This window comes from Salvia hispanica, chromosome 2, assembly GCF_029641045.1.
Source record: "Salvia hispanica isolate PSC_SH4W2 chromosome 2, Shi_PSC_v1, whole genome shotgun sequence".
NCBI lineage: Eukaryota > Viridiplantae > Streptophyta > Magnoliopsida > Lamiales > Lamiaceae > Salvia > Salvia hispanica.
Window position 1 is genome coordinate 42,731,040 of NC_142693.1, and position 19,048 is coordinate 42,750,087.

Below are 19,048 nucleotides of genomic sequence, written 5' to 3' on the forward strand. Positions count from 1 at the left end.
TTTATTTCTTCCACAGTTGATATGGCAGTTTCGGGTGCATTGACTGCCACTATGGAAGTTGCCGGAATTGGATCTTCCTTCCTCGAGATGTCCATTTGATCAATCCTGACTCTAAGTTCTGCTAACTCCTTAGCAAAAGAACTTTCTTCGGCCTCTTCTATGGCTGCTACTCTTCTCGTGGCATGCCTTTCCTTCGACCACCCCCGACTGTTGGTGGCGAATTCCTCGATCACCGCCATGGCATCCTCTACTGTCTTTCTTAGAAATCCTCCATTTGCCCCTGAATCAAGCATAGCACATATTTTCTCGTTAAATCCATTATAGAGGATTCCTACCTGATGGTCTATGGAAAAACCATGGTTTGGGAACTTTCGAAGAAGAGCTTTGAAACGAGCAAATGCCTCATAGAGGGGCTCGTCATGGCCTTGTGTGAACTGAAAAATCTCACTTTTGAGCTTCAAAATAGTGCCTGGCGGGTAGTATTTGTCGAGGAAGGTAGCTACGATGTCCTTCCATGTGGAGACCTTTTCTGGTGGCATACACTCAAACCACTCTTTAGCAGAATCAATCAATGACAATGGAAAAAGTCTTACTCGTATGGCATCGTCGTCGACACCATTTAATTTCAGAGTGTTTGCGATTTCCACGAATTTGGAGAGATGGCGGTTAGCATCTTCAGTGGCCCTACCTGCAAAAGGAGTTTGCTCGACCCTTTGGATAAGGGGCATGCGTAACTCAAAATTGTTAGCATCAATACGAGGGCCGTTAGGAAAAGTGATCATATTCCCATGATTGAACATGTTCATCACAGGTAATGTTTCTCTGTTCTTCTTTTCCATGGCTTCTCGGGCTGCTCTTTCCGCATCTCTCTCATCCATCAGCAACTTCACCATCTCCTGCAGCTTCTCAATATCTGTTCGGTCGCCCATTGTTCCTGATCCTTTTTCACTTCTTATTATTCTACGAGTTCTTTCAAGCTCTAAATCAAGCGGCTCTAAGATGTACTTCCCAGAACGCGTTCGCATACAAAACCTGCAAGACTCGAAAACAAAAACAAATTAAACTAAAAAAAAAAAAAATTAAAACAGAAAGCAATAAAAATCCAAAGTAGTAAAATTATCCGTTTGAAGATATCACTCCAAAGTGAATTGTCTTCCCCGGCAACGGCGCCAAAAACTTGATGCACTTTTTATTTGCACTATAAATACCTGCAAGTATACAGAGTAGGTATAGTATAGCAAAAGGTTAGTACCGGGTATCGAACACGGGGAAGATGTACACAAAGTGTCTATCTTCTACTAGAACTCAATTACTATCTGGAGAAGCAAGAATTATTGGAAACTTTTTGAAAACAGTAAATATTAAAAACAGTAAACAACTAAAAATAAGCAAATCACGGAGAGAAAAGTATAGAGATAAGGGGAATTCCAGGGATGTGCTTTCGCTTTTATGGTTATACAAATTCCAAACCACAATACCCTGGCACAGTTAATACTTTGAAAGGACGAGTCACCTAGCTTATGCTCATGCGATACAAACGTTGATTACTAACATTAGGGTTGTCAATCCTAACACGTAACTCCAAAAAGCTCCTAAGACCCTTGAAAAGTCCTCACTCTCAATTAACAGTGCCGTTTTAAAGGAAGCTAACTGTAGTGTCTACTAAGTGGATCTAACTCGCTAGAACTCTGTCACAGTTATGAAGCAAGTTGTATTGAATCATACATAATTGTGTCACTCAATTATGAAGCATCATGATTAACTTAGGGAAGAAACAAAGTAAAAACAAAACGGATATTAAATAGAAAACGGAATTGTATAACCAAAGTTGCTACTAACACATCCCTAGAATCCTATGAGTTTAGTTACACATGACTGAATAAACTAAGAACATAGATTGAAGGGAAAGCAATTTGAACATAAAACTAAAGCAAATAAAACCCGTAGGTTGAATCCTTGTCGTTCTTGATGTTCTTGAAATCCTTCTTCAACTCCTTGCACAATTGAAGTACTCTAGCTTTTGATCTCTATGAATGTGTTCTTGTTGTGTGTCGGAAAAAAAACTTCTCTTTTTGATGAAGCTTGAGGTCCTATTTATAGGGGAAGATTATTCCTCATCATAGAAGGAAAAGATCTTCAAAATTTGGTAAATCTTGGAGCAAATCTAGGGCTGGTCGGATTCGCCGCCTTTCACCGGCGGGCCGCCGCACCTTGGCCGGCGGTCGCCGCGTTGGAGTCCAGAGACTCTGACCCTTCGGTGGCGGACCGCCACATGTCCTCCGGCGGTCGCCGGGCGAGACTCTTCTCCTAGCGTAAATTTCCGAGGCGGGCCGCCACATAGCCCTGACCGCCGGGCGCCGGCGGTCGCCGTACAACTTCGCGGCGGTCGCTGGTCGCCGTCTGACTCCAGATTTCCAGACTATGCGTTTTTACTCCCCTTTTCGGCTCAAATATGCACATTTCTCACAAAACACGTCAAAATACCAAAATGTATAGAATATGCAAATAAAGGACATGTAGAGTGATTTTTATAACAAAAACGGACCAAAAAATGGCCTTAAAACAGTGCAAAATCCGGGCGTATCACAAGCACTTGTGAATCTAAAGAAGTCACCAAGTTCCTCAAGAGTCATATATTCAGCCGATTTGGGATACCAAGGGCAATCATCTCGGATCAAGGGACTCACTTCTGCAACCGAACGGTCGAAGCATTGATGAAGAAGTACGGAGTTCATCACCGCCTATCTAGTCCTTACCACCCTCAAGCCAACGGGAAAGCAGAGATCTCAAACAGGGAAATAAAGAGCATTTTAGAGAAGACAGTTAACCCCTCCAGAAAAGATTGCAGCACAAGGTTGGAAGATGCTCTGTGGGCATATCGCACAGCCTACAAGACTCCTATCGGGATGTCCCCCTATCGCATCGTCTTTGGGAAGATGTGTCACTTGCCAGTAGGAATTGAACACCGAGCATATTGGGCAGTTCAGCAAGTTAACGTGGATGCTAAGGCCTGTGAAGAGGAAAGGAAGCTACAACTACAAGAGCTGGAAGAACTCAGATTGGAGTCATTCGACTCAGCCATGTGGTACAAGGAGAAAACAAAGATGTGGCACGACAAAAATCTGAGAACCAAGGATCTCCAAGTTAGTCAGAAAGTACTACTCTTCCAGTCAAGATTGAAGCTAATGCCTGGGAAACTCAAGTCAAAATGGGCAGGACCTTACATTATCACTGCACTACGTGCTAATGGAGCGGTCGAGATTTCAGGGAGTATCCCTAACTCTGAACCTTTTGTCGCTAATGGGCATAGATTGAAAATATATAGGAAAAATGAAGAGATGTGTGTAGTGGAAGAAATTCCACTACATCTCAATAGCGTCTAAATGACCAGTAGAAAAGGGGTTTTGGAGTTCCACCTGGTCAGCGTTATATGATTTGAGCTTACTGACCAGGTAAAACTTCAAATACCCTTAGTAATGATGTAAATATTGTAAATAATTAGTAATTTAACTTAAGTTAAGAAGGAAAATGACAAAAATATTTTCGGATCTTAAATATCAATTCAGAGTCCGTACTGACCACGTGGATACCACTTGGGTGAAACTCTGAATTGTATTAAAGAGCCATTTATTTGCTTTATTTCGATTTTCAGCTAGTTGAGAGGGAGGAATAGAGATAAATTTGAATTTTGGTGCGGGTTGCAGTTTTGCAGGCGAGTGCAGAGACTGGGAGGGCGCGTGGAGCAGAGACGTGACAGGGGACGTCCAATCAGCTGCGAGAGCGCCAAACCGCCTCCCACACGAAGCGTCGCAACCTGGCAACCGCCTACAACCGGTCAAAACCCTCAACTACCCACCCCACTATAAAATACCCCACCGCCTACTCCCTTTCACTTTACAAACCCTTACCTGCATTCTCTCACCCACAACCACCACCCCACCCCGAAAACAACCACCCCACTACGGAAACCACCGTGAATCACTACCGGGAAAAAGAGAACCACCACCGATATAGACCATGGCGAAGAGAAAAGCAACTAACAACCCAGCATCTACCACCGGCGAAGACGCCCCAGAAGTCCGAGCGACAGCCGAGTCGCGGCCGCCAAGTCCACAACGATCACAGCTAACGCCGATGACAAAAATTCCGGCAATGGTTCCTTTAGACGCACTGGCAGCGTATTTAAGGCAGCAAGACCCGAACAAAGATTGGACAGCAACCCTGGCCGGATTTAGCCTGACCGGAGTAATGCCGGCGACACCATACCCTACCCAAACTGCAACCACAGTAAACCCACCCACCACCACTCCAAAAGCCTCAAATCCGACATCCGAAAAGACCTCCCCAACATTAACTGCACAATCAGAACCCTCTCACCTTTCTCCCGTACACCAACAAACAGAGCCGCTCGACGTAAGCCCTCTTTCCGCCTATCAAGATCCCAACTGGGGAGAAACAAAGGAAAAGGAGAGCGGAGGGAGAGCAAGCGAGGGCGAGAAGGACGAAGTAGACAAGGATGAAGCAGAGAAAGAGGAGATAGACCTGAACGAAATGGCCAAGAAGCAAGGGTTAATGACGGATGATGAGTTCCAAGCGGTTTTGAGGAAGGGAGATAGGATCGTGGTAAACCCTGAAGGGGTGGCTGAGGTACTGGACCTCGCATCCCAGGCAGTAGGGAGGGGGGAGACAACCACAGAAGCAGAAGAGTCGGAAGGGGTAGTCCACCAATCAGTGGAGGAGAAGACAGAAGAACAACCGGATAAAGCTGAACAACTTGAGGAGGAGAGGCAAGAGCTAAACACACATCAAGAGGAAGCCTCAGTGGTAACTAAACCAGAGCCAGTAAAGAGGAAGCTAGTGTTGAAAAACGACCCCAAGGCAGAAAGGCAGAAACCCCAAAGAGTGTCACAGAGATGCTTAGGAAAGTGGAAGTCCAACAAGGCAGGAGCAAACACAGCAGCAGATGCAGTGGAGATTTCGAGCGAAGATGAGAAGACTACTCCTACAAAACCTGGGGAGGAGCCCTCGAAAGCTAGCCAGAAGGACACCCAAATGGCAACAGGGACGATATCATCACCGCCGACTGACCAGAAGCAGAATGCTGACAAGGTGGCTGAGGGTCTGGACCTCGCATCAGAGTCAGTAGGTCGGGGGGAGGCGACAAGAAGTGATACTAGTACCCGTGCGGTGACCGAGCCTACCACCCAGGAGGACGTTTCAACACAAGCCGACGAAGAAGCAGAAGCAACGGAAATCGAAGAAGCTAAGTACATCCAAGAAAGGAATAGAAAGGGGAAAGCCCCTGTCAAGAAGAAACAAGCCGCGAAGAAACAGCGCACTGCCAATGCCAGCATAGTGATCAAAGAGCCGGAAGGGAGGGGGAGATTAAGCGACAGCGACTACACTTCCAGCGATGAGTCTAACTCGGGGAGTGATATCTCTCTAGAAGGGGAAGAATACCATGAGCAGCAGCTCCCCGACAACCACCACGAACTAGTCCACCCTCCGGCAGAGAGGATCGTGTACCGACGGTGGAGGGTAGAGCTCACTGATGAGCTTATGGAGGACATGAAGCACTACGACACCAAAAAGCTTCAAGACGCATTTGACGACAAGGAAGATAGCAGCAAGTAGGTCAAATGCGGAAAGGTACTCCACATACCCTCTTTGGATGAGTTATATGTTCGTGATTCCTTCCTGGCCAGTATGGAAGCATTGGGTTTTGAGTGGCTGTTGGAGAATAGGGACCCGGAGGTATCTGTGAGATTAGCAAAGGAATTCTTCACCACGTTTAGGTTCCAAGTCACTAAGGACCTAGACGAGGTGTCAATTTCCTTTAGGATATTCGGTGGAGAACTGTCCATGAGTCTGATAGAGTGGACTGTGCGACTGGGTATGTGTAGTCTGGAGGAGGCTATAGGACCAGAATGGAGAAGCCGTGAGAGGGGGGTACCGAGGAGACACACAGAATTTGAGCCCCAGGAAGCCTGGGACGAGCTAACCCACCCCGATGCTGGCCAGTTCGCCTCCACTACATCTAGATCCACCCACTTCAACAATTCCGTGCTGAGATTGGTGCAACTCTACTTGGGCTATAACCTACTGGGGCAGAGTAATTCAGCTGCCAGAACGTCCATGACTGAATTGTACATGGTATGGTGCGCTAATCGTGGAAGAAGACTGCAATTGGGATTTTGGACAGCCTACCAATGCCACCTGATAGCCACCCACCCAGCTAGAAACTTGTCCCTCTGCCATATATTAGGAGCTTTCATGCGCAACAACATCATCATAACAGAGGCAGAAGACCTATCTCCGATGTACATGGTGGACGCTCCTGGCCTGTTCGATATACCCTTCTTCGTCTGCACCAACTTGGTATACTACAGAGAAGGAGTACCCCAGTTCTACCCAATGGGAAAAGCCCCTGGGGGAAGGGCACAACAAGGCCATGAGGGGCAAGTTGGGCAAATCGACCAAGCGCAAAGGTTGAGGCAAGATAATCTGGAGAGGGCAGTCACTGAGTTAGCAGAGGAAAATAGACAGTCACGGGCAGAGATGGCGAAGCTGACAACCCTAATGGAGAGCATCCTAAAGGAATTGGCGAGAGGAAAGGCAAGCACTGGAGCTGGAACAAGTGGACATGGAGGACAGGAAGATGACAACCAACCGGAACCCACTGAAGAGGAACCAAAGGAACCACCTGCACAGACCCATGCGCCAAGGAGGAGCAGGAGGAACGTCTGATCGACCACCCCAAACTGACCAGTTAGTTTTCTTTTTAATTTTTAGTTTTCTTTTAGTTATGTTTTCTTTTAGTTATGTTTTCTTACTTTGGTTAAATAGGTAGAATGATGTGTATTAATTGTGAGCAAACCCCATTCATAACACTTAGCCTATTTAATAGTCTAAGTGTGAGAAGTAAAGGGTTTGCTACTTCAGTGCATGTGTTTTGTTATATCTTTGTGTGTTCTGTCATAAGCATGTTACCTCACACTTAGACTACGCAGTAGGCTAAGTGTGAGGACTTTTTATGTTTATATATCATGTTTGTAAATATTTTGCTCTGTTTTGTAAATCTAGGTATATATCTGAAACTCTCCCACTTAGCCTATTGCATAGTCTAAGTGTGAGAAGTTTTTAGATATAATATGTGTTTGTTATAAATGTGTGTCTGTCATACTAGCCATTCCCAATTTTCACTTCACAACCCGTATCTGGGGCAGACACTTGTGAAGTGAGAGGGGGGAGCAAATGGCCAGTATGACATGTATATATGTGTTATTTGAGTCAGTGCATGTTAGTTTTTTTAGGGTTTGTTTAGGTCTAGGAAATATGTGTTTTTTTTTTTATGAATGGGCTTAAAACTCAACTGCCTCGAACTGACGGTGAGGGGAATTGAGGGAGATAAGGCATGCCGGAAAACAGAAACCACCCCCTCCAATAACCCCTAGTCAGTATAGATGATGCAAGTATGAAGGAAAACCCATCCCTTAGGTCAGACACGTAAGCCCTCTTAAAAGGTGAGTTAGAAGCCCCAAAGTGGAACTGCTTTCCACTAAACACTGAAAAAAGAAGAGTGGCTACCACATGATGTCTAGGGCAAGGTGACCGCGTGTAGCAAACCCTGAAGGCAGTAGGAAACCCCCCCCCCCCCCCTCCCCCCCCCCCCCCCCCCCCCCCCCCGCCCAAAAAAAAAAAAAAAAAAAACTCTACCATAAGAACCCCATTTTCTAACCTGATCTATACCCCGAAATAACCCATCAGCCACTGGAACTGTGTGCGTGCAAGGCATAAGGCAAGGAGACAACTACCCAGGAGGACATACAAAAGGAACCAGCTGAAGAAAAGAAAGGCAAAGAAAGAAGGAGAAAATCGATCTGAAAAAAAATTCCAGATCCAAAAAAAATAGAAGAAGGAATAAGGGTGGCAAAGCCACAGGAAAGAAAATCGAGGAAAATGGTCGCAGATACTTGACCACAAAAAGAGAAAGGAGGAAGAAGAAATAAGGGTGGCGAAGCCACAAGGAAGCTACTGACCAGTTGGAAGCCAATGTCAGAAATTGTCCAGCCGAAGAAGAAGCCTTAGCCAGAAGCCCAAATGCACACAGTTCTCCGTCATCAAAATAAATAGTTAGTTTTTGAACCTTAGAGCCTTAGGGACAACTACCCAAACATTACAAACCATAGCCCCGTTACAAGCCTTAAAGACCTTCAGGAGCTGCACGTGAAATCTGAGTCCGAAACATCTGTGGTTTAGCATTGAGAGAAAACAGTCCTAACATCCCATGTGAGGAAGCCTCCCTATAAAAGAAGTCACTTGGAGAGAGAAAGGGAGTTGGTTCCTTAGAGTTCGGTTAGGAGTTCTAAGTTCTTGATTCAAAAAACACACTTTGTAGAATTCTCTCTAGAAGATCAGTCCTTCAGCATTGTCCAATCTCTCGTTCCTCGCCACAGCCATGGTCACTTGACGTCCAAGAGTCTGCCGGAGAAGTCATCGATCCACCGTTCCAGCCAGTTGTCGTAGTAGTATAGCAGTATCATCGCCCAGAGTGGCAAACAATCGTTATTTTGCTTTCTAGTTTAAATCTTTACTTGTTTTTCGTCGTTGGTTCGTTGCAAACACTCGTCGTTGTTTCCTTTTGAAGTACTTTGTGAATTTTCAACGTTTAAATTATAAAGTTTCTATTTCGTATGTCGCTTTGGTTCGAGTTTGCTTCATTCTGCCTAGGAAAGTTAGATCTAGTTGTTGCTTTTAATTTCTAAGTGTTTTCTTGTCTGGAGTTGTTGATCTGAGGTTGTAGTTATGTTTTAGTCTAATCTTCGTGCATAAGTTTCTTTTCTGCGCTGTTATCACCACCTTGCATGTTAGTCAGTAGAAGTAAATTTGCAGTTTCACCGGTTATTTTAAGTTTGAGCATTTTAATCAACGGATCTTGAGTTTGAAACTATGAATCTGAGTTTAGTTGTGGTGTTTGTGTTCATATGATTTTTGTTGATACTTGGTAAAGAAGAAAACGTCAAAATCAGCTTTAGTTTGGACCACTTTACTTTTAAGTTACTTTTTGCTTTTGTTCCCTACTTTTCAGTTGTACTGTCCAGACCTGTCAGAGAGCCACCAGCCACCAGATATACCCTTGCTGTCTAAATTTCCTCTTTTAGTAACTGTCTACTTTTCATATGCCTCTGAGACACCTTGTCCCCTATTTTCACGAACACTCCCACATGTCTGTTATTTTCACACCTACTAGTCAGTAGAGTACCACCTTTATTTCTTGCCTAGGTAAAATCTCAAGCCAAGCGTGGTAGCTAACCAAAAACACCTAGGAAAGTCACCGCAGTTATCTAAACGTGTCCATCCTTGTGGGATTCGATCCTTACCTCCACTATACTAATCAGTAGAAGTGGGTTGAGGAAACTTGTTTGAAGACAGGTCCTGGTTGTCGTACCAACGACTCAGCTGGGTCGGGAATCTCTTCCTGATCAGTTGGATACATTCCAAATTACATACGTTAACCGAGAGAAAAAAACCTGAAAAGAGACGACTTATAGAGAGAACATCTTTTTTGGTCCACGAACTTTGCCAAAGTATCATTTTAGGTCCGTGAAATTTGAAAATATCATTTGAGGTCCATCAATTATGAGTTAATATCATTTGAAGTACTTTTTAACTATTTTCAAGTTTTTCTGGACGAAAATACCCTTAATATCTTAAAGGTTATATATTTTTAATAAACTTATCATAAACTCATATTTTTTATAAATATCTTTACAATATATTTTTAACGAATTTTCTAATTATAATTTGACCTTCAATATTATCACTTAATTTTGTGACATGCAAGTAAAATTGCTTCTTCAGTTTTTTATATTAAAGAATTTTAAAATTGAATAAAGAATTTTTCTTTAATAATAAAAAATTGAATAAGGATCTTTTGTTGCATGTCACAAAATTAAGTGATAATATTGAATGTCAAATAATATTTAAAAAATTCATCAAAAATATATAGTAAACATATTTATAAAAAATATGAGTGTATGATAAGTTTATTAAAAATATATACCCTTAAAGATATTAAGGGTATTTTTGTCCAAAAAAACTTGGAAATAGTAAAAAAAGTACTTCAATTTATATTAACCCATAGTTCGCAGACCTCAAATGATATTTTCAAAGTTCACAGACCTAAAATGATACTTTGGCAAAGTTCATAGACAAAAAAAGATGTTCCCTCCAAATAATATTTGGTTTAAACATTTAGTTCACTTAGTGACCAGAAAATTCGAATTTAGCTTCTCCTGATTAAGTATGGCTTAATTAGGTTAATTATAATAAAGAAATGGTGATATATGTGTCGTTGCATGTATGCATATGTTGTTTTATTTCACTGTATTCAAATGGGAAAAATATCAGTGTCTATGTATATAGGAGCCAATATCCCTATTTTTTACTATCAATACTTCAATAAGTTTTTCCTTTCTACCTATCATACTTTACCAATTCAAATAAACCCGTACCATCCCCAAAGTCATTATTTTTAAGAGACGGAGAGAGTTTATTTTTGTCTCACATGAAGATATTTGACAAAGCTTCTAAATATGTTTCTGGAGCTGGGATGTCGAAAGAATGAAGCTACAACATCAGAAATACTAGTAGTATGTTTTATGAGTGAGCACATGATGGCTAATAATAATAAAAAAAGGACCAAAGTCGAGATCATAAATTGCTCTTAATCGAAACAATATGTGAACCTTGATAGTAAGACCATAACTTCCCACCCCTATTATAGAAAATAAGTACTAAAAAACTACTATCATGCATACCAAATGATGTACTACTACTTATTCATTAAAACTGAGCTTGAATAAATGAAGAAGCGGATATCGAGTTGTAATCAATATTTGTGTTTCTTGTAATATAGAAACAAAGGATCTGATCTAAGAGTGTACGCCAATGGTTAGGTTCACCAATTTAAAGAACAAAGCATTCAATAGCCCAAGAGAGTGAATGCTGTAAATCACATCCAAAAGCAACCATCGATAGTGAACGAACATATATGGAAACATCTATCATGAAGAAAACGGGGTATGAATGCACCAATTCAGCTCCTGATGAGAAACTTCAAATATTTACCTTTCGATGCCCAAAACAGAGTAGCTACATCACACTTGGGTCTAAAAACATCTTTTCCCAAATTAAGTCCACGTTTGCTTTCATTATAAATTGCTTCTTATTCTTCATAGCAGCCGGCTGAGAGACTTAATGAGCGATTTCAAATTCTTTCTCGTGGCTTCATCCCCAGTAAATCCCAATATATCGGAGCTTATGTTCTGCACATGATGTAGGCAGTGAAGAAAACAGTAATTTTGCAACAAGTACGATGACAATGCATATCCTAGCGTCAGGTTCAGGGTAGAATCTAGGTCAACATACCTCAATGTTTTTCAACGTGAATATGAGAGTATAGATAGACTTCTGAATTAGTTCTGTGTTCTCTGGAGTTAATATTGATGATTGCACCTTTCTGCATATTCCACAAATTATGCATCATCAGCCAATTTCTGAAGAACCGATGATCAAAAAGCTCAATGCCACAAACATCTTTGATAAGGACAAACTATTGGCAAGAATCTCATGAACTTTGAAGCAAATTTTAGTTAAGCTATGTAAGGCTTTTGGTCAAATGCTCAACTTCTTTCAGCAAACCAAACTGTAGACTACAGTTTACCTCAGATCCTCAGAAGCTCGTGTAAGGCTTTTGGTTAAATGCTCAACATCTTTCAGCAAACCACTATCATGAATTTCAGCCAGTAAAGGTTCTACATCTTCAGCTAGAGCTTGAATCTGAGAAATCACTACATCAGAGACCGAATCTTGCATGAGAATACATTCCAAGTTAGTAGTTAACAGAGTATAGACTTATAAATACAGTTAAAATACAAACAACATATTTGTGATTCAGGGCACAAGATGGTTTTTCTTTGAAGAGACAAATTTTTTTGGAATCAGGAGTCTATCAATCCTCTGATGGAAGATTGACTAATATCTAAACTAAGATGGCACATACTGTAAATTCATAAGAGTGAAAATGTCATCAAACTAGCCAAATGAAGCTGAGTCAAGATAAAGCATGTGGACTATATACCTTTGAAAGCAAAGGCCTTGCATCTTCAACAACAGCAGCAATCCGTTCAGCCAAGGAATAGGTATTCGCAACACCTATTCCTTCAACTTCACGCCCAATGCGAGTGAATATCCCAACCATTTCATCCAAGCTCACCCCTTGGCGCCCCTTCAATTTTTGTCTGTCACACACAATTAGACCCTCTTTAACACAGCCAGCATGAAGAGGCCCAACTGATGGCACCGGAATGGGGTCTTGTGGTGTGATATCAATGAGTGTTTCCATGAGAAGACCCGATTGATTGACTTCAACCAACGAGTTCCGTGGTATTATAACCTTATCGTCTTCTATCTGGAAGCATCAACATAAAGAAAGACCTCGTGATTGTCAGAACACAACACACAGATCAAAGCCACAACTGGAAAACAGGTCTCACCTCAACTATAGCCTCAATATTCCTCAACGAGGGATTCACACGAACCACATTTCCTACATTCACCCCTCGGATCCTCACAGGCGTTCCGGTGGAAATGCCAGAAGCCTGAGCAAACTCGAAAACAGCCAAGTACTTGTTAAACTTTGATCTCAACTGAAACCCCCTCAACCAAGCCAAGCTAAATGCCAACAGAAACGCCCCAGAAATGAGGAACAAGCCAACTCCGCCCTCCCACACGCTTTTCCCACCGAAACCAAAATCACTCAAAGGCCTTAGAGTTCGCTTCCAGATTTCCCTAGGAACATCCAGAACCACCGAGAGCAGGCTCTTCGATTCACTCTGATGGTTATCACCCGCATCAGCGGAGGAGGAATTGGCTAAGAGAGTAAGAGTTTGCCTCTTCCTATTTCTAAAAGGGGTAATTAGACATGGCAAGGAGCTCAATCCACCATGCCCTGAATTAAGTTTCACAGAATAAGATCTCAGAAGCAAGGAATTCGTTTCCATGTTCGATTAAATCATAAAACTTATAATGCAATGCAATAGCTGAAAGTTATGGTCTCAGGATACTATCCTCGATGATTGACATTGATGAAGCCCTAAAAGAGTTGCTGAAATGAAGATTCACAGCTTGAATCAACCAAAACGCACTAGATATTAAAAATTGAAGTAGCTAGTGCAGATATTAGAATGATTAAATTAGGGAAAAGTAGAAAGAGAGGAGATGCCATACATATAGCTATTAGATTGAGGTTGGAAGCTCCGGTGGAAACCCAATCCCTAGACTTACGGTTACACCAGAGGCAGAGAGAGTGAGAGAAGGTTGCAGTGACGAGAGCCGAAGTGAGATATTGGGCTGGGCCGTTGTAACAATTTCCAATTTTGACTGGAAGCCCATATGAGATAAACTCCTCCTTATACCATTGTGTCTCTCCCTCGTCCTTAATGTATCCTTCCCGTCCACTTTAAATCAGACAGTACTCTCCCCCATTTTCAATTAAGAATTGTATTCCTATTATATATCCCAATTAAGTTAGTCAGTTTTTTTTTGAGAAATACTAAAACATTCAATAACCATTACTTTATTTCATCACTTACTTTGCTCTTTCTTAATATTTTCCACTTTATTTTTCTCTTTTACTTTTCAACACAATTTCTTAATCTCCATGCTGAAAAATTTTGACTCAAGTTATTTGGGGCAGAGAGAGTAGTATTTTTCATTTTTGATATCTCACAAATAACATATATTTTTAAAATAAAAATATCGCTCTCTCTATTTTATTTTCTTTTATTTTATTCTTTCTTCACTTAATTTATACTCCCCTCCGTCTGCGAATAGGAGTCTCGTTTTTCCATTTTGGTAAAGAGACTCACATTCCACTAATTCATTTTACTCGCATATCATTTAAAACTAATATATACAAGTAGGATTCATATTTCACTAACTTTCTTGCACTCACTTTTCTTAATTCAGAGTATTTCTTAGAAGGGGTAAAATCTTGTACCGACCTACATGCTATTCATCTTGTAACAGTCGTGTCGTCGGTTTCGAATCAAAATCGACCTAGTGACTCAACTTATTTTTAACACAAGTATACCCGCAAGTGTACGGGGCTAATGTAGCAAATAGTAAGCAAAGAGTATCGTATCCACAGAGCCAATGAGTGTCAACCTAATTACCACGAACCAACCTCAACTACTATCTAGATGAATCGGAATTTTGGTTTTCTAAATCTACTTAAAAGTAAGGTAAAAACAATTAAAAACAAATAGAGAACTAACAACAAATAAGAGAAAACGGATGTAGATCAAGGATGAGAAGGTAGAATCCTACGGGATCGATAACAACTATCCTATGCTCAACTAACTTCCTAACTATGCCAACAAAGGGTCCCAAGGGTTATTAAGCTATCACTAAGGTAAAACTATATCTTTTCTCAAAGCATATAATTTGTAGATTGCTACCTAGAACCGAAGTCTCCTTCCTAGAACTAAGGCAACAACTCCTAATAGCTCCTAAGATACTTAGCTTCATTCAAAGGCTCAAATCTCTCGATTATATTGGCAAAGGCGTCAATTTCTTCTCTTTCAAATTAAACTACTCACTTCTCAGTTCTTGTAGTAAAACCCACATGCATTTATTAGGTGATCAGTCAAATAAATGTATAAGCACAGAAGAAATCAAAATAACCACATGAGCCAAGGCATAGAAAAAGGAAATCAATTAAACATAAGAATCATTGTATCTCCCCCCGTAGAACTCTACGAAGGATTTAGCTACTCATGTTCATCACAAAAGTCAAAGAAATATTCAAAGAAATATTCAAAAACATTGTTTGAACAAGATTAAAACTAAAAGATGAACTCCTAGAATTTGATTTGGCGGATTAGAGGTCTCGTCTTCAATCTTGCGATGAATACTCGTTCTCTGCTCGTTCTTCTCTTCTTTCTAGGTGAAAAAGTGGCATTTTTGGGGTAGGAGGCGTGTAAATTGTGTTTGGAGGCGTTTCCTAGGCATATATATACCTAGGGTTGACTTTGGGCCCAAAATAAGCTGTCCGACGAAGCTGGCGGGTCGCCAGGTTGGGTGTGCGTCGAAGCTGGCGAGTCGCCAGCTGTTACGGCGTTATTTTCATGTTTTGCTGGCGGGTCGCCAGGTTCGTTTGCATGCGAACCTGGCGGGTCGCCAGCTATGTCACTGCTCTGCGGAGTCTTGGTAAAACGGCCATAACTTCTTCTACCGAACTCCGATTGAGACGTTTAAGATATCCACACGAAGCTCTTTCGAAGACGAAAAGAATGGTATGCATTACATGCGAATCGAACTTCAAAATCTCCAGATAAGCTGTCTCGAACATTGAGCAGTTGCACATCCACATATTTTGTACATTTTTCTACACATTCTTCACAAAATGGTCAAAATACCAACATAATAGAGAAGTAGCTATAACCATGTCTCAAAGTACACAATATATGATCAAAACCAAGTAAAACTACCCTCTAAAGTCATGTAAAATCCAAGTGAATCACCCAGGAATGGTTTAGTCAGTTTCAGTTTTAATATCGATAACAGTGGTTCCAATTCCCGTTCGAATTCAACATTTTATTTCTTTTATTTTCTTGTATTTAAACACAGCGAAAAATATGAAAATATATAATACAATTTTTTTTTTTTCAATTTTTAGCTTTTTTTTATTTTAATAAATTTATACTCCAATGATTTTCAAGTTATATCCAATGGACACGACGTTGAAGGTATATAATATATACGCATGCATAGTATTTTCAACATAATGATGGAATATATGTTTCAAAAGATATAGCTTTATAATGTTTTAATTCCGTGAAAAATATGGCATAATAATGTTTCAAAAGATATACTACCTCATATGCATGTGTATTTTACGTACCACGATTTTTTTGATTTATCTATATATTCTCTTTCTAATTTTCCCTTGACGGATAATTAGTTCGAATATCAAATATTTAATCTAGATAGTTATGATATAATAATAGTACTCCCTCCGTCCACAAACAATAGATCTATTGTTGTTTGGCACGAGTTTTAATGTAGAATTGGTAAAGTAAGAGAGATGAGGAGAAAAAGTAGGTAAAGTAGAGAGATATGGAGAAAAAGTGAGTAAAGTATGAGAGAGAAGAAAAAGTGGGAAAAGTATGAGAGATAAACTTTTCATTTTTAAAAAGTGATCTATTTTTTGTAGACGTCCCAAAATGGCAAAAATAATCTATTTTTTATAGACGGATGGAGTATTCAATAATTTGGATATTAATTGTAACGACATCTAGTTATAAGGTTTAACATCTAATTAAAGGACATAGAATTATAATTATATTGATATCAATAATTTGGATGGTAACAATAACATTCCTTAGAATGTGAGGGATACAAAAAAGAACAAAGACTGGAGAGAAATAACAAATCAAAGAACACAAAATATTCTAGAATTGGAATATGGTTTAAATATAAAAATAAAGAATGAGAGTGCATATATGCATATATAAATCTTCAATGACCAGCCCCAGGGCTTGGACCCGAATCCTTAACTCCCCCGAGGGGCTTAGCCTCGGCATACTTGTGCCCTTCACCTGGGCTCGGACCTGACTCCTTCACTCCCCCGAAGGTAAACCCATTCACCACCGTGTTCCCGTCTCCCGGACTCGGCCCATCCTTCACTATGTCGGGCGAAGGTACATCACTCAAACGACGTGCATCGATCGAGCTAGCCAAAAGAAAGAGGATCATTAATATGTTCATAGCTTTGATTGCCATGGTATAGCTTCAGATTATTTTAAGAGAGGTAGTGGATGCAGGAAAATCAGAGTAATAGTGAATTTATTTGTTTTCTTGATGATCTAGTTGATCGAAGGCTGCAAGTATTTATGCTAAGGATTTATTGAGTAGTAGGAGAGAGGTGAAATTATTTTGGAAGCTGCATGGGAGCTTCATGAGTCTTGAAAATGGAACAAGTTAATGAGTCTAATTTGGGTAGCATTTTTCATTTGAGGAGCTGAGGTTTAGTTTTTGATTGAGGCTGCATGATCTCAATTCATGCTATATTAGTATTTGGTTTCTATAACGACCACATATTTGAATTCAACTTTTTGGAATTTAGACTATAAAATTGAGTAAAACGTATCTAATGCTTGCCGGTCAATTATCCACGTGGGCAATTCCTACTGCTGGCTGCTACATAATGTTGGTCTTGATAAAATTATCTATGACTTGGTTATGTTTGACCGTGATTTTTTATACGTTATAGTTTTACGTAGTAAATTATCTACTACGTATTAGTAGTATATAAATTGTAACGGGATAATAACATCAGGGTTAATTTTATTAATGATTACCAACTTGTGATATTTGCACCAATAATAATAATACTAAACTTTATATTTTATAATATTTAATTTGTATTTAATTCAACTTGTACTATTATTAAAATTTGATTATTGTGAGAAAAAAAAATAATATACCAACATGCATAAAAAATATTGAAATTTTTTCTTTTTCAATAATAATAATCAACAATGTTTCCCGATTTACGGTATTAATTTTGGTAGCTTATTTTCTATTCGTCACGGTATACTTATTCCCGGTGAGTCTCACAACAATAATTAAACATAAAGCATCGAAGATGGTATGTCTAATACTAATAATATCGGGGTTAGCCGTTAGCAGGTATACCCGCCTGGGTATCGAGTATATCCGCTACCCGCAAAACACACAATACTCGTTCCCGTCTTGTTTCCTGTTGTCGTCGGGTATGGGGTATCAGGTCGGGATGAAAATTACCCGTTACCTGCTACCCATTTCACCACCAATATATGTAACTATTATTCCACATGCAGATTGAAATACCACATTATATATTCAATTTAAATTAATTTAATAAATTCCAATATTCTACTTAACTTTTTCCACATGGCAACCAATATTCAACATAAATAGTATGTGACAGTAATGATTATGAAAAATCAATACACATACTAAATTAATTAATTTTAAATGTTTTGCGATTAATTTTTCAGTTGAGTAAGATAAAATATGGCGTGAGAAAACATGTGCGCAAATTATTTTTTAAATTGCTATGTGAGGATAATTCATCATTGGAACATAAACATTTTGGACTTCTAGGACTATATTGGATAGAATCACAGAGTGCGTGATACAAAGAGAAGAAAGGAGAATAAGGAGAAATCATGCCGAGGAAGGAAATACCCATATAGTTGAGAAATAGAGAAAACTTTGATCGACAGAGTTAAAAAAAGTAGTACTCTGTATTTCATTCTTTATTCATCGATTTTGAATAAAGATTACATGTGTTTATGGTTTACTACAAAAAGATTGTGATCTATGTAAAATTCAATCTTAATACAAAATAAAAAATCAAAATATAAATGTCATTTTTAGATATAATCGAGGTTATTGTAAGTAAGTTTTAGGTATTTTAGAAAGATATGATCTAAAATAATTTTAAAAAGGAACTTAAATTCGAATTTTATAAAATGACTTAAAAACTAACTAAAATGACATCTGTACAAGATACTCCCTTCGTTCCATAGTAATAGAATCATTTTATCATTTTGGTATGTTCCATAGTAATAGAGTCATTTCTCCCTTTTTAGTCAAAGTCAACACATTTTTTCACACTTACTTTACCCTCTCTTCCTTTTCTCTCTCTTCATCTCTATACCTTTTTTCATTTTCCACTATATTCTTCCTTTACTTAATTCACCTAGCACAATTTTTCTTAATCTCTATGCCAAAAAGTTTCGCCTGCATTACTATGGAATGGAGGGAGTACATTTTTGTTGAGCACCAAATTAACAAAATTCCATAGTCTAGATTTGACATGCGTTTTGTATTAAGATCAATTCTTGTTTTGATCAAATTCCGTATGTGACATTCGGAAATAAATCATATCAAATTAAATAGAGTACTATTAAATCCTAAAAATAAATCATAAAGA

At 39.6% G+C, this 19,048-nt stretch overlaps 1 protein-coding gene and 1 non-coding gene across 3 annotated transcripts; one reads left to right on the plus strand and one right to left on the minus strand.

Annotated features, from left to right (window-relative positions):
• The first annotated feature begins 351 nt into the window (after positions 1-351).
• Positions 352-458, plus strand: LOC148932449 (small nucleolar RNA R71). The gene has a single exon (XR_016136090.1). It is a non-coding gene; the product is annotated as a small nucleolar RNA R71 (small nucleolar RNA).
• A 10,422-nt stretch (positions 459-10,880) lies between these two features.
• Positions 10,881-13,446, minus strand: LOC148932450 (protein TRIGALACTOSYLDIACYLGLYCEROL 2, chloroplastic-like). 2 transcript variants are annotated; one of them, XM_089063756.1, is made up of 6 exons: positions 13,291-13,446; positions 12,558-13,168; positions 12,143-12,472; positions 11,726-11,841; positions 11,431-11,521; positions 10,881-11,327 (listed from the first exon to the last, which is right to left on the minus strand). In XM_089063756.1, exons 2-6 carry the CDS (start codon positions 13,062-13,064, stop codon positions 11,235-11,237), a joined length of 1,137 nt encoding a protein of 378 aa, XP_088919882.1. In that variant the 5' UTR covers positions 13,065-13,168; positions 13,291-13,446; the 3' UTR covers positions 10,881-11,234. The 2 variants fall into 2 exon arrangements, with proteins under 2 accessions (XP_088919882.1, XP_088919883.1); XM_089063757.1 differs by having other exon boundaries at positions 12,558-13,187; positions 13,291-13,429.
• Positions 13,447-19,048: the final 5,602 nt, after the last annotated feature.